Source organism: Periophthalmus magnuspinnatus, chromosome 17, assembly GCF_009829125.3.
Source record: "Periophthalmus magnuspinnatus isolate fPerMag1 chromosome 17, fPerMag1.2.pri, whole genome shotgun sequence".
NCBI classification, from domain to species: domain Eukaryota; kingdom Metazoa; phylum Chordata; class Actinopteri; order Gobiiformes; family Gobiidae; genus Periophthalmus; species Periophthalmus magnuspinnatus.
The window spans coordinates 6,852,477-6,865,638 of NC_047142.1; the positions used below are offsets into that span (position 1 = coordinate 6,852,477).

Below are 13,162 nucleotides of genomic sequence, written 5' to 3' on the forward strand. Positions count from 1 at the left end.
TAGACAAAGCAGCCTGAATGCTAAGACCATAAGAGGAGAGAGATTCAGGAGTATGACAGTACATTACTCAGGAGATAAATGGGAGCGGAAGAGGGAGGAGAAAGTGAGAGAGGATATAGGACAAGAATAATAGCATGTCAAAGGAGAGGAAGGTGCCAGCAGGTTTACATTTTTGTAGAAGGGCAGTGCCAATATATCTGTCCATTTAATAAAAATAGAAATAAAAATATGTAGCAATAAAAATATGTACCGGTATGTGTTTTTTGCCAATAAGGCTTATATGAGTAGCTTAATGTCTAGACAATTGTTTTCTACTGTGTTACAGGTGTAATAGTCCAATGTGATTCTTACATGCATACTATATGCGAAAGGGAACATGGCTGCTTGTTTCCTATGATTAATCCGTTTATTTTTTATAGACCTCTTTCCTTGTTTCATTTTCTAACTTTCTGTTGGTTGAATAAACAATGGTGCTGTTGTGATTTTGTAATCTACAAAACTGAACTGATAAAAACGCTTAAGTCTTACTCTGCAGACAGTCCGCATTAAGCAGATCCTGACACTTCTCGTGGCATTTCACTCCACACTCGGAGCAGCGCATGCCCTGCCGAGCGATACCCCACAGCAGACCCTCGCACTCATAGCAATAGGTGGGAGTGGTGGCGGTCCACACCTCAAAGTTGTGTGGCGTTGTGGAGGAGATGGGATAGATGAGAGCCTGTAGAGTTTTCTTATAAACGTGGCTTTTCTGCAAATGCACAATGGAAAACACAATGGAAACTGTTGGATACACATTTCCAAAAAACTGGTTATGTTTTTTACTTTTTTTTTTTTTTTTAATGGGGAACTCACCAGCTCTTCATTGCCCAGTGTGGTGGAAGCCATGGCTGAAGTAATGCCTGCTTTACGGGAGTTCTGAACTAAAGACTGAACCAAAAAACGGTTTTGTTATTGTAAACAATGGTATGGCAGCATGTAAAGAATTGCACAAATGTAACTTCTCTTACCATGGCCTGGTGTGGTCATTAAGAAGTAGACAAGAGAAGGGAAATAAATTGGTATTAATCACACATGAATAATATGAGCACTATGATGTGCTGTGTGTGTATGTGCCATGTACTGTGTTTCTCACCAAATCTCGGACAAGTGGAATAGCTTTCCTTTTGCGAAGGTCGGGCATGCTGTCAATGCTGTAGAGTGCACCGCCCATTCTGAAGACACAAACACCGAAACTGTAACTGTGGCTAATGTAATGTAATGACATTACTGTAGTTAAAATTCATCTGATGTGCTGCCTTCTCCATTTATACATGTCCCAGGGCATTCTCAAGGGCGTCTGCCAGGGAACTTATTTACAAAGGTTTCCTGAGTGAGTGATGCTGCTCATATCAGTGTAATTGCTTGGTTTATTTCTAGCCAACTTTCTGTACGCAGCATTACTGGAGGCTTTCCTCATCTACAAAATGACCTGCTCTGGCTGTAAAACCCCACCGCTCGATACAGACTGGCCAAAAGCCATAATGGAAAGTCTTTGATTCAAAAGCAGCCAAACGGAGGGTTCCCAGGAAAGACAGCTGTTTTCATTCAGGCACAAGTGGAGACTTTCCAGAGTGGCTTCCCTCTCTCTTACAGCAAGTGGTGTGGTTAACGAATTAGCACATTGTTTCCTATTACATTACAATTACAAAACGTTTAACACTTACCCTCCTTTACCGAACCACAGTGAGTTGGAGGTCTCCCCTCGTGCCTGCAACAAGCAAATGATTTTTGTTAATTATGTCATTTTTGTCATTATTTGAGTGAAACAGCTTTTACATATACGGTGTGTCGATTCTAATTCTAATTAGTTTTGACAATTTATAAATGAATATCACTTACGTTGCCTTGTGTCTTTTTCTATAAAATTCTAAAACTTATTCTGAGTGTCCCCCAAAAGGTTTAGTAATAGTTAGGAAGCTAAAATCAGAGTAATTGGTTTGACCATGTAAGGATGTAAATATTAAGTTTGAATATCTATTGCATGTTTTGTCCTTACTTCTAGCTACAGTACTACTTACCTTTCATCAAACTCCACTGATGCCCGAGCAAAGTGCATGTGAGTGTCACAATGGCAAAAACATAAAACTGCAAAGAAAGGTTGTGTGGCAAAACAAAAAGGGTGAATGAAAATGTGTACAAAAATAAGATACATAAAAATACATACAAAAACAGTGAAGCAAATGATTATTTTCAGCATAACAAAATATCAAAGGCAATGAATATCAAAATTAACATGTGAATAAAATGTGTGATAAGCTGTGGAAATTCAAACACCAAACTATTTTCTGGGTGTTTTGGAAGAGAGAAATCTGCACGCTATAAATTATACAATATGAAGCGCATTAGGAAAGCTTTCTAGTGTCTACACTAAAGCACTATCAAAATAGAACCCACTGTATGTTCCCCGTCTTTGATCATAAATAATGCACCACACATGCATTTTTCAAAGACTTAGCAGACACTTTTAGGACCTTTTGAATTACACAACTCACAATTTCAAAGCCTTAGCCTCAACTTTTTTTCGTAACACTGCATTGAGTGGGCATCATAAACCAGCCCATAAAAACAGATGATTGATGACTTACCTCACGAAGCTGGTCTAAAACTTTATTGTAGAGTCTCAACCAGTTCTCCTTGGCTCTTATGGCTGGATCCACGGGCTGTTTGGGTTCTTCTACAACAGGAGCACTGGAAGGTAACACGTTCATATTTATTTTGTACTACTGTAATTTTACACATGTGATCGAAAGTCTAACACCCCACTTCTACAATTTCTTAGCAAGTATGTATGAATTTACTTAGTTTTAAAGGTCCTATATTACACAAAACTCCTGCCATGTTAGAGTGTTGTTCCTCATCAAAAACATACCTGAAGTTGTATTTTCTTTCATTCACGCATGTTTGAGCAACCATTTATTATTATTAGTCTGTTTACATTTCCAAAGATTAAAATGCTCTGTTCCACCTTATGATGTCATGAAGCAGTAGTTTGAAGTGAACAGCTACATTTTACCTTTTGAGAAATTCCAGGGCTGAAATTCTTGGATGCAATTTCTAGACGCCTGAAGGTGCCACGTTCATCTTTTCAAGCAATTATACGCATATATAAACTCCATGGGGACACCATGCACTCAGGAAGGAGACGGATTCTGTGTCCTACAGAGGAAGGTGCTTTGGTCTGTGCATATCAACTCAAGAACAAAAGCAAAAGACCTTGTGAAGATGCTGGCTGAAGCTGGTAAGAGTCATTATCCATAGTGAAACAAGTTCTTTACTGAGATGGGCTGAATGGCCACTCTGCCAGGAAGAAGCCATTACTCCCAAAGAAACATAAAAAAGTCAGCTTAGAGTTTGCAAATGCACACAGGGACAAAGACCTTTATTTTTAGAGACATGTTATGTGGTCTGACAAAACTAAAATTGAACTGTTTGGCCGTAATGAGCATTGTTATGTATGAAAAAGGGGGATGCTTGCAAGCCTGAGAACGCCATCTCAACTGTGAAATATGGGGGTGGCAGCATCATGTTGTGGGGTTGTTGTGGTGCTGCAGGAGGGACTGGTGCACTTCACAAAATACATGGCATCATGAGGAAAGAACATTATGTGGGAATACTGAAGCAACATCTCAAGACATCTCAGCCAGGAAGTTAAAGCTTGGATGCAAATAGGTCTTCCAAATGGACAATGACACAAAGGATACTGCTAAACTGGTTACAAAGTGGCTTAAGGATAACAAAGTTAATGTTGTGGAGTAGCCGTCACAAAGCCCTGATCTCAGTCCTATTAAAAATGTATGGGCAAACCTGAAAAGGCATGTGCAAGGGAGCCTACAAACTTGGCTCAGTTATACCAGTTGTGTCAGGAGGAATGGGCCAAAATTGCTGCCAACTATTGTGAGAAGCTTGTGGAAGGATATCCAAAATGTCTGAAGTAATGAAAAATTCTCTCATTATTCTGGCATTTAGCAAATAGAAATAATATAGATAATCCTAATTGGCCTATGACAGGAAAAGTTTAGTTTGATTTCATGTCAGAAAGTGAGAAAAAAGCATATGTGTCTTTTTATTTCGTGTATGTAAACTGGTTTCAACTGTATATGTAGTTGTGGAGTGTAGAAACACAGTGGAGCACTCCCTGTATTACCGCATGAAATCACAAGGTGGAACACAGAGTTTACTATTTGAGAGAAGTCGTCAGCCTAAATATGCTGGATTTGTGTGTTAAACGTGTGAATGAAACAAAGCACAACTCACAACATGTCTTTGAAAAGGAAGCAACATTATAACATAGATCGGAAAATAGCCTAATATGGGCTAAGTAGAGGCAAGATGTTGTGGCCCATCTTCTTTAAAATGATCTGTGCTTCCTAAACAGTTTGCCACAAAAACACATTAAATGTTAACTTATATATTATACCTCTCAGTGGGTATCTCCTTCTCCTCCACAGGTGTTAGGGGCCTGCTGTCTTCCCTTCGCTCCTCCACTTCCTCTGTGGGAGCGTCCTCCTCTGCCAGTGCCGGTGGTGTCCTGATTTCCTCCTCCATCTTCATCGCCTCCTCTTCTTTCCAGGTCTCTTGCTCCAGTTGCAGAGCTTCCTCCTCCTCTGTGAAAGTGGGCTCTGCGGGTTCTGTGCCGGCCTGTGGTTGTTGAGTGTGGTTCACTGTCTGCTCTTGGCCTGGAGTCACAGAGGGTGGTTGCGAGGTCCCTAAGGTGGCTGGGTGTGATGGTGGGACAGTGCTAGCGGCATTGGGCTTTTGCTGGGACATATTTGATGCAGGGGGCTGTGTTTGGGCAGGTTGAGCTGTCGGGACTGAAGACAAGAAAGAGGAGGCCAAACCAGTTACTGCAGATGTGAATGGTTTGGCCATTGAGAAGAAGGAGGTGGCAGAAGGTGCTGGCTGTGGCGGCGCTTGTGGTTGTTTGGGGGGTTGCGTAGCTGCTTGATTTGGCTGTGTCGTTGGGGGCATATTAGGAGGATGTGCCTGGTTAGATGTTTGGTTGGGTGGCTGCGTAGGTGGCTGTTGTTGGTTTATTGAAGACTGCTTTTCCAATGGTGGTCTAGTGCTGGGGACATCCAGAGAAGGTGGGGCTGTAGATGTGGGAGTGGGGGTGAACGGGGGCTCCATGTCCTCACTGAGTGTGCCATCTAAATTATATAAATCTTCATCGTCATACATAATCTCATCATCTTCATACAGACCCTCCTCGTACAACTCTCCATCTTCTTCTTCATACAGAGCAGTGTCCTCGCCACCATCTTTGCTGTAGCCGCCCTCGTCACTGTATGCTCCCTGTGTCTCGTCCCAGTCTGGAGAGCCTTTGCTGTAGCTGACAGAGGAGTGGCACGAGTGGTATGAGTCATTTTCATCGTAGGGGTCCCTTTCGCCGTACTCCCCGCCATAGTCTTCCTCACTCAACTGACTGCTGCAGCGGCTGAGCTCTGCAGACGAGGCATAGCTCCCTGTTGGACTAAAGACAAAAATAAGACCATTAATGAAACAAAAACACTGAAAGTAAGGCATCCATGGAAATTAATTTTCTAACTATTCAGAGTCTTAAGGAGCTGGGAACTACTATGAAAATGAGGTAGTATAACCAATTCCTAATAATCACAGATTTTTCAGACAAGTTTATTTTAGATTAATCAATTTACCAGATGTTTACTGTAAGTTTGGTGCAATGTGCAATTTTCGAACTGAGAGGCAACACTACCTACTCCATCAATGCAGCACCAGGCTTGAAAATTACTCTGTTAATTAAATCATGTTCTCTTGCTGAAAACATTCTAGTAAAATGGAAAAGTGACAAAAGAAGAAGCTACAAGAGCCTCTAAAGCGATTTTTATGCTCTTTGATGAATGGCTCCATTAAACTGAGACAACATCATGTACAAGGAGCATAAGTTGGAGACGGTGTTTGGAGCAAAAGGCAGATAGAAAACATACAAAGATAAAGCACAGAATTAAGAGACAGAAAAAAGGAGCAGATAGTGAACAGTTGTTAAGGTTTTAAGGAGGTCTCATGATCCAATACATTCACACAGACAGCTAATCTTATATGAAGTATTGACCAATAAATTACCATTTGAATAATTCATACAGCTCGAGCAATGGCCTTAACCTCTGTTTTTGAAGCTTGCCAATAAGAAATGTGAGTTTTATTTGTGAGCAGCCATAGACGCCTACCTGACCGTTCTCTGGTGGTGGTAGTCATGGTCATGGCTATTGCCTGTGCGTGGATATGAGTAACTCCTGGAGCTGCGGTGCTGGTGGTTGATGGGATACTGGTGGACAGAGGCGTTGGGCTGTGATGTGCTATAATAAGGAGGAGGGATGCTGTTACTGGTTTCACTCCGATAGTCGCTGTCTCGGTCGTCCACTGCACTGTCTTGGTCATCATCTACACAAGCATAAACAAAATACATTAAAAAGAAAAATTATGTAAAAGGAATAAGAAAATAGGTTAGAGTGAAGTTCTCAGTTGGCTGTGTCATGTGACGCAGTGGTAAGAGGCACTTATCAGCAGTGAACTAATCTTTTAGTACTGTAATAATGGTAGATATTATAGATGAGCTGGGTGCCTGCCACAGCCCAGCCCTTTAAGTGAATACAATAGGTCACACAGAGTGCATCTATATATGAAACACGTAATGACGACCATCCACGCTCCTTTTCTCCCTCATCATAAGTGAACATAAATCCACTCCTACTCATACAGGAAACACTTTCCCTCTTCATGGAGCCAATACATCACATGTGAACATCCCAGAGGATCAGATACTCTTATTCGCTGCTGCCCATCAGCTCCAACTCTGTGACAGAGGACAGTCCATGCTTTCATCTCCATCTGTGTGGGTGTGGAAACACTAATTAAATGAACTGGGCTGTTTCTCACTTGAAGCATGTCCCCACAGCCACATCGTTCTTTCTGCTGTTCTCTCAGCTCTTTAGCTTGACATCCCTCATTTACTCAGTGTGGCTAATACACTAATGCAATCTGCTAATCACTAAAGAGACATGTCAACACAGAGAACAGTCGCTATCACAATGTGCTCTTACTTTGTTGGTCTCCCCATAGACTCCAGTTACCTGCAACAAATCACATACAAGCGGTCAAGATTTCTTTGAAAAAAGCTTGAGAACACTTTTGAAAGTTTCCTAAACCAGTGACTGGAAAGTAGCCTGAAAGAGCACACCAGGCCTCTCGTTACCCTCCCAGGACAGCTTGCTCAGCAGGACAGGCAGACGAGACCAATAGTGAAAACACAGAAGCATTTCAGGAGAAACTTAACAATGGAAATGTGATACTAATATCGATCTTACTCAGTGCAGAGGTGTAGTGTCTTTACACACACAAGTCTTTATACACACACTATTTACTTAAGTAATCCACTGCATGAAACATAATTTCATTAAATAAAAAGTTAATTGAATTGTTACTTACAGCACTGACTTCCTGGTATCCGTAAGGGCCTCTCCTGCTCTTCCTGGTACGAGTACTGCAGTCAGTGAGAGACCACATATTAACCATGATGTACCTGTGCAGGGCAGCTTTACACTGTCCCTCTAATGAATCATATTCTGTAAGTGCACAGAAACACAGTGACATCTTACATCTTGGTCCCTCATGGCATTAATCTGCTCCAGTTTTTTGGCCCAGTAGCGTGCCTCATCCTCAGGGATATCTAAAAATTACAAACCAAACAAACAGTGAAAAACAGTTCATACGCAAAAACCTTGAGCTTAAAATACTTTACAGAGCACTGTTTAATCACAAAGATGAAACCCTTGAAAACCTATTTTAGCAACATGAACATCTCTCAAAGAACATTGTGACATTGAAAATTGGCGTTTACACAAGGAGCACTCAAGCAAGACCTCTATAAATAGGCCAGTCGACAAAGTGAAGAGTCAGGTGTGCCTTATCGACTGAGGGAAAGAAACAGTGGAAAAATGAGACTGAATCAATGCTCAGAACGGAAAGGTGAGAAGAAAAGCACAAACACCATTGTCACAGACACACAGGGGAGTAATATAACTAAAATATCGGTCAACTAAATATTTACTAGTAGCTATAAATCACAATGTATCAGTCCTCTATTTTTCCTAAAGCACTTTTCCATAGTGTGCTCTGCACTGGTGCAGCCTGATTTTGATTTGGCATTGATCCAGTAGAAGTGATGGATGAGTGCAGTTACCCAAAGGCAGTTCGAAACGTGTGTCCAGCAGCACCAGGTGGAGAGTGGGTTCTTTGGTGCCGCAGATCTCATTGTCGGCCATGATGACCTGAGAGTCTAACGTGAGCCACTCCCCGGGACCCTCCTGTCAACATGAAAAAGACGAATCAGCAACAGTGAAAGGAACAACATGGAATTTGTGGTCGTTTGTTGTTGTGTACCTCGTTCGACTGTCGGATGCTGTGAAGGGGTATCCACACTGTACCGACCATGGTGTCCCAGATCATGCCTTTGTTCCACACCTCCACTGTCAGTCCCAAGTCCAGACGGTTAATTTCACTGCACACAGAAAACGCATGGGAGTCAAACTTGTAATCACAACCAAACTGCACAGTGTATTGTAAATGTAATTATTGAAATGAAAATGGATTACAAGAAAGAGAAGGGGTCCAGGGTCTTGCTGGAGGTTTCTAGACTCTGTTGTAGCCTCAGCATCATGAGATTCTTGCCTCTAACTACTTTCTGACTGTCCCTCCTCATTCTACACTCCTTTTACACAGTTTCCTGTTCTGACTAATCAAAATTTAAAAAAAAACTTAACTAACTAAAACTTAATTATGTTTGATCAGTTTGTTTGTTTCAGTTCACTTCTGTCTAAAGAAAAACTTCAAGAACTAAAATAGCATTAGCTGTGTCTATATCATACAATTATAACAATAGTCAACAAATGTATCATAATACATACATACTATGATTCATATACAAACCCTACTTAGGGGCTTGTAAATCTTTGGGCTTAAGCCAGTGCATATCAAACACAGCGTATTAACAAGAGAATACAAAGTAGGAGTAAAGAGCTATGAATAAGAGTGTGACGAAGGCATTGGAGGAGGTGATTGTATCGCGAGCCCCAGGGGAGAGAGTGGCAACTTAATTAAGGAATAGAGGACTGGATTTCCCTCCTCAGTGACGGTGACTCCTCTTTTTAAAAAGTTCTTGTTTGATTCATGGCTTCATCCAGGAGGGAGCAGTGACGTGAGGGAGGGGAGTTAGCTCTGCAGCCTAAAAACATTACATAACATTGGTCTAACTGATGCAAGCCCAGTACAGTTCTCAACGCCCCCAAACATGACACAAGTGCACTGGCTCCGCATCAGCCCGCCCTCCGCATCCCACAGGCTCAATGATACTCAACCAGCATTATTATTATCCATATGCCACTGCACTGTCAGCCCAAACAATGTGGTTATATAATAGTAGAAAGGCTGCAAATGACTATTACCAAATTAACAAAAAGGCCTAACGCTGTGTGTGTAGATGCCAATATAAGACAGGTAAAGTAGCTAAGATGATGAAGATAAATGAGAGATGTTTAAGGGAGTGGGACTGAGCCCAGGCTGAAGGGGAGGAGGGGCTGAGCGGGGAGAGGGAACAAAGGGAGTGAGAGGAGGAGGATGTTGCTGAAGAAACTTAGAACACGGTGAAACAATGCAGTAATGCTGTTTGGGTTGGAAAGAACTACAACGGCCTGATTAAGCACAAAACTCACAACATGAAGTCCTGCTCCCAGCTGGGCAGGTTGCCCCTGACAGCGATGGTTGTGCTCTTCACATTTTGTACCTTCAGAGTCACGTAGGTGTTGAACTTTTCTGTGAATAAGACAAGGATTCAGTAAATTAGGAGTTTCAGGATTTAAAACAATAATGTATTTCTATTAATAACTAACAAATTACAGATTTAAACAAAAAGATTCTATTTAGTTTAATTTTGAATAGTCAGTTTATGTGTTGACTACCTTCACTGACCACCACACGATATTTATACACTGAGAATCTTTGGGATGTGCTGGAGAAGGCTTTGTGCAGTGTCAGACTCGACCATCATCAATGCAACATCTTGGTGAAAAATTAATGCAACACTGGATAGAAATCAATCTTGTCACATTACAGAAGCTTATCAAAACAATGCCATAGTAAATGTGTGCCGTAATCAAAGCTAAAGGAGGTCCAAAGAAATATTAGAGTGTGTGACCTTTTTTTTTGATAGTGACTTATTTTTTTGGCCAGGGAGTGTATCTTGTTCAAATATTTTAATGTATGTTTTAATGTTTTCGGTGAAAAAAACATATGTACCATTTGGTTTGATTAAAATAAAAAAAAAATAATAATAATAAAGGAAATAAGATAGAAATGGGAACAAAAAGACACCAGTGTGCAGTGTATGTTGTGCCTCCTGATTCCCATGTCTTACCTTGGGGTCCATCCAGCTTGGCTTTCTTCACTGTGGAAACACACAGAGAGGGACACAGTCACACACAGAAGCACCATCTGGTCTGTTTCCTACACCTGCAGCCTCTAGCCTCTTTTAACACAGCCCTGATACTAATAAAAGAACAACATAAAAACAACTACGGACTACAGAGAAAGTAGAGTTTATTATATGCCACCGTGCACATGTGAAGCACAGTGTCATGTGTCTTGCAGAATATTTAAGAGACACTTTGTGTTTCCTGTCTCTGTCCAAATCCTCATGTGATTGAGGTTTGTCAGGGTAGAGTTAAAGCCCAGGCTTCCCCACTGCAGCACCTTTTACCAGCTTTGACGTAATGTCCACATGCATTTTTAATGCTGTACTACACACTGCTCTAAAGGTCCTCACCGCTCTCACAGTCTCAGTGTAATGCATGTAATATTGTAGTGTAATGAATGTGATATTCATGTCCATCATCACTAGGGGTGTGCCAAAAAATGTATGTATCCATATGATATATCATGAATACAGAATAAGATTCATGATGTTGCATTTATTATATTTCACAACGTAAGTTGTGGCAGCAGTAAAACTGTGCTGGTTATTTACAGAAAGTAAACACATTTATGTGATGTAGGGAAAGTAGTTTTAGACTTTACAGTCTATGGATTTAACAAAAATACTGTTGTAAATGTGTATTTGTTCCTTTTAAAAGAGGAACATGATATTATATTTGTTGATAATCACATGTATTGCCATATTGTGACATTATCGTGAGCTATGTATTTCGTATTCTATTAAATTGTGAGTGACCCTGTTATTTCCAGCCCACCACATAAGAGGAGTCTTTTGTTAATCACTTTCTGATGAACAACACTGGTTTTCAAAGTATACCCCAAAGGTCGGTCAGGCTGGTGTCCATGGTAACAGGAATCAAGTGAAAAGTGGTTGGAAAATGGCCTGACTCAGCATGAGCTTTTTGTTTCGAGCTGTTCTCTGGACTTACACATCAAACACAAACCAAACATGCACACTGTTACATCACAACTAGGCATAAAAGTAGAGATGCACCGATACGATACGAGTATTGGATATCAGCCCCAATATCAACATTTTTTGGTGGATCGAATAACGTTTTCCAAGAAATTGATTCAGCCGATATCCCATTTTGGTCTATAAACTGGTGTAAATGTTGACCCAGAATGTCTCATAATATTAAACTTGTATGTTTACAAAGTTGTTCTGTAGTTACAAAACACATTTGGATAATTTTAAGGAAAATAAATTATATTTTCAGTCTCTGCCCTAGTATTGGCATCAGTATCGGGTATTGGCAGTATCGGCATCAGTATCGGGAAAGAAAAAACTTGGTTCGGTGCATCCCTACACAAAAGAGCTCTTAGGTTCAAACACAAAAATAAATACAGCAAACAGCAGACATTTTCCATCCTAAATATAATAAGGTATAATAGTCTTATTAAAGCACACGTTTCATCTAAACTTCACTGTATTTCCATCGTCTGAAGTCTTTAGTCCAGGCTACAACATGAAATATGTATATGTGAAAATGCACTGCCTTCAGGAGCAGCTCGAGCAGTCTTACAGCCGTGCCGTTCTGCAGTGATCCAGTTGATTTATCACTGAGCCTGGAGGGATATAGGTTATAGAGGACCGCTTCTATTTTCAGACATTGGAGAAGATTCATAAAATTGCAGTGGTGTTAAAATGCTAGGCTTTACACTATAGCTTAAAACACATTGCACTGGAGTCTGCTTGTTCCTTTTAGCACTATAAGCTCTGCTCCAAAAATAGCACATAGCATATATATTGGTACATGGAGGGGATCAATAAAAGGGAATTGGCTTTTTGACAGCGGAAAGTTGAGGTTTAATAATCACGCAAGGCCATAAATCTCTGTGACAGTGTGAGTTATAGAGGGTAATTATTTAGCTTCAACTACATGTATCCACAAACAGACAGGATGACCCTCTCCTCACATACATGCGCTGTACATATGCCCTATAACTCATATGTAATAAACCTGTTAAAGGGTGACACATAGAATCAATTGTTCAGGATCTAGGTCATTGGTGCAGAACCTGGCAGTCGAAAATGAGGGCAAAGTCATAACTAAACTTGCTGGTTAAATGAATGAAAGGGGCATAGCATAACCAATCAAGATGTGTTTTAATCAGTGAAAGAATACAGCATGCCTTACTGTAAATCTTCACCCTCCTCCTCCTCCTCCTCCTCCTCCTCCTCCATTCTTCATTCAGGAAGTACCTCTGACACAGCACAGTGTGACTCATGGGAGCTAAGGAGGCTGCCAAAAACTCAAATCAAGACAAGAAGCCTGTTCGCTGAAATGCCCGGAAATGTAAAAGCTGATTTCAGCCACCCCACGACAAACAGACCAGGCGTTTTCTCCACCATTATGTATGAACTATGAACTGACAATGTTCTTGTTCTGTGTTCCTGATGTTGCATAAATATGGTGGGTATTACCATCTCAGCAAAGAAGCAGCTCATGACTTATTATTTGAGCCATTTTTGTTTTTAGATAAAAGAAAACATATACTTGTATTTTAACTGAATTATAAAATGGTCTAATCATTTAGGATGATTATGATGCTATTTAGTAAAAGGTTAAATGGTAAACGGTGACATTTTTATATAGCGCTTTTCCATCTTCAAGAC

General features: G+C 40.7%; 1 protein-coding gene across 1 annotated transcript in view; it reads right to left on the reverse strand.

The window, feature by feature from the left end:
- LOC117384914 (protein unc-13 homolog A-like) overlaps positions 1–13,162 on the reverse strand; it is a 29,292-nt gene that overhangs the window by 13,352 nt on the left and 2,778 nt on the right. Inside the window, exons 2-16 of the mRNA XM_033982086.2 lie at positions 10,466–10,495; positions 9,765–9,864; positions 8,437–8,554; positions 8,237–8,360; positions 7,653–7,723; positions 7,483–7,537; positions 7,098–7,127; positions 6,225–6,438; positions 4,457–5,509; positions 2,625–2,727; positions 1,704–1,747; positions 1,133–1,211; positions 1,008–1,013; positions 853–927; positions 529–748 (exon numbers count right to left, since the gene is read on the reverse strand). Coding sequence (XP_033837977.1) covers positions 529–748; positions 853–927; positions 1,008–1,013; positions 1,133–1,211; positions 1,704–1,747; positions 2,625–2,727; positions 4,457–5,509; positions 6,225–6,438; positions 7,098–7,127; positions 7,483–7,537; positions 7,653–7,723; positions 8,237–8,360; positions 8,437–8,554; positions 9,765–9,864; positions 10,466–10,495 — 2,322 coding nt within the window. The remainder of the gene's footprint in view (positions 1–528; positions 749–852; positions 928–1,007; positions 1,014–1,132; positions 1,212–1,703; positions 1,748–2,624; positions 2,728–4,456; positions 5,510–6,224; positions 6,439–7,097; positions 7,128–7,482; positions 7,538–7,652; positions 7,724–8,236; positions 8,361–8,436; positions 8,555–9,764; positions 9,865–10,465; positions 10,496–13,162) is intronic.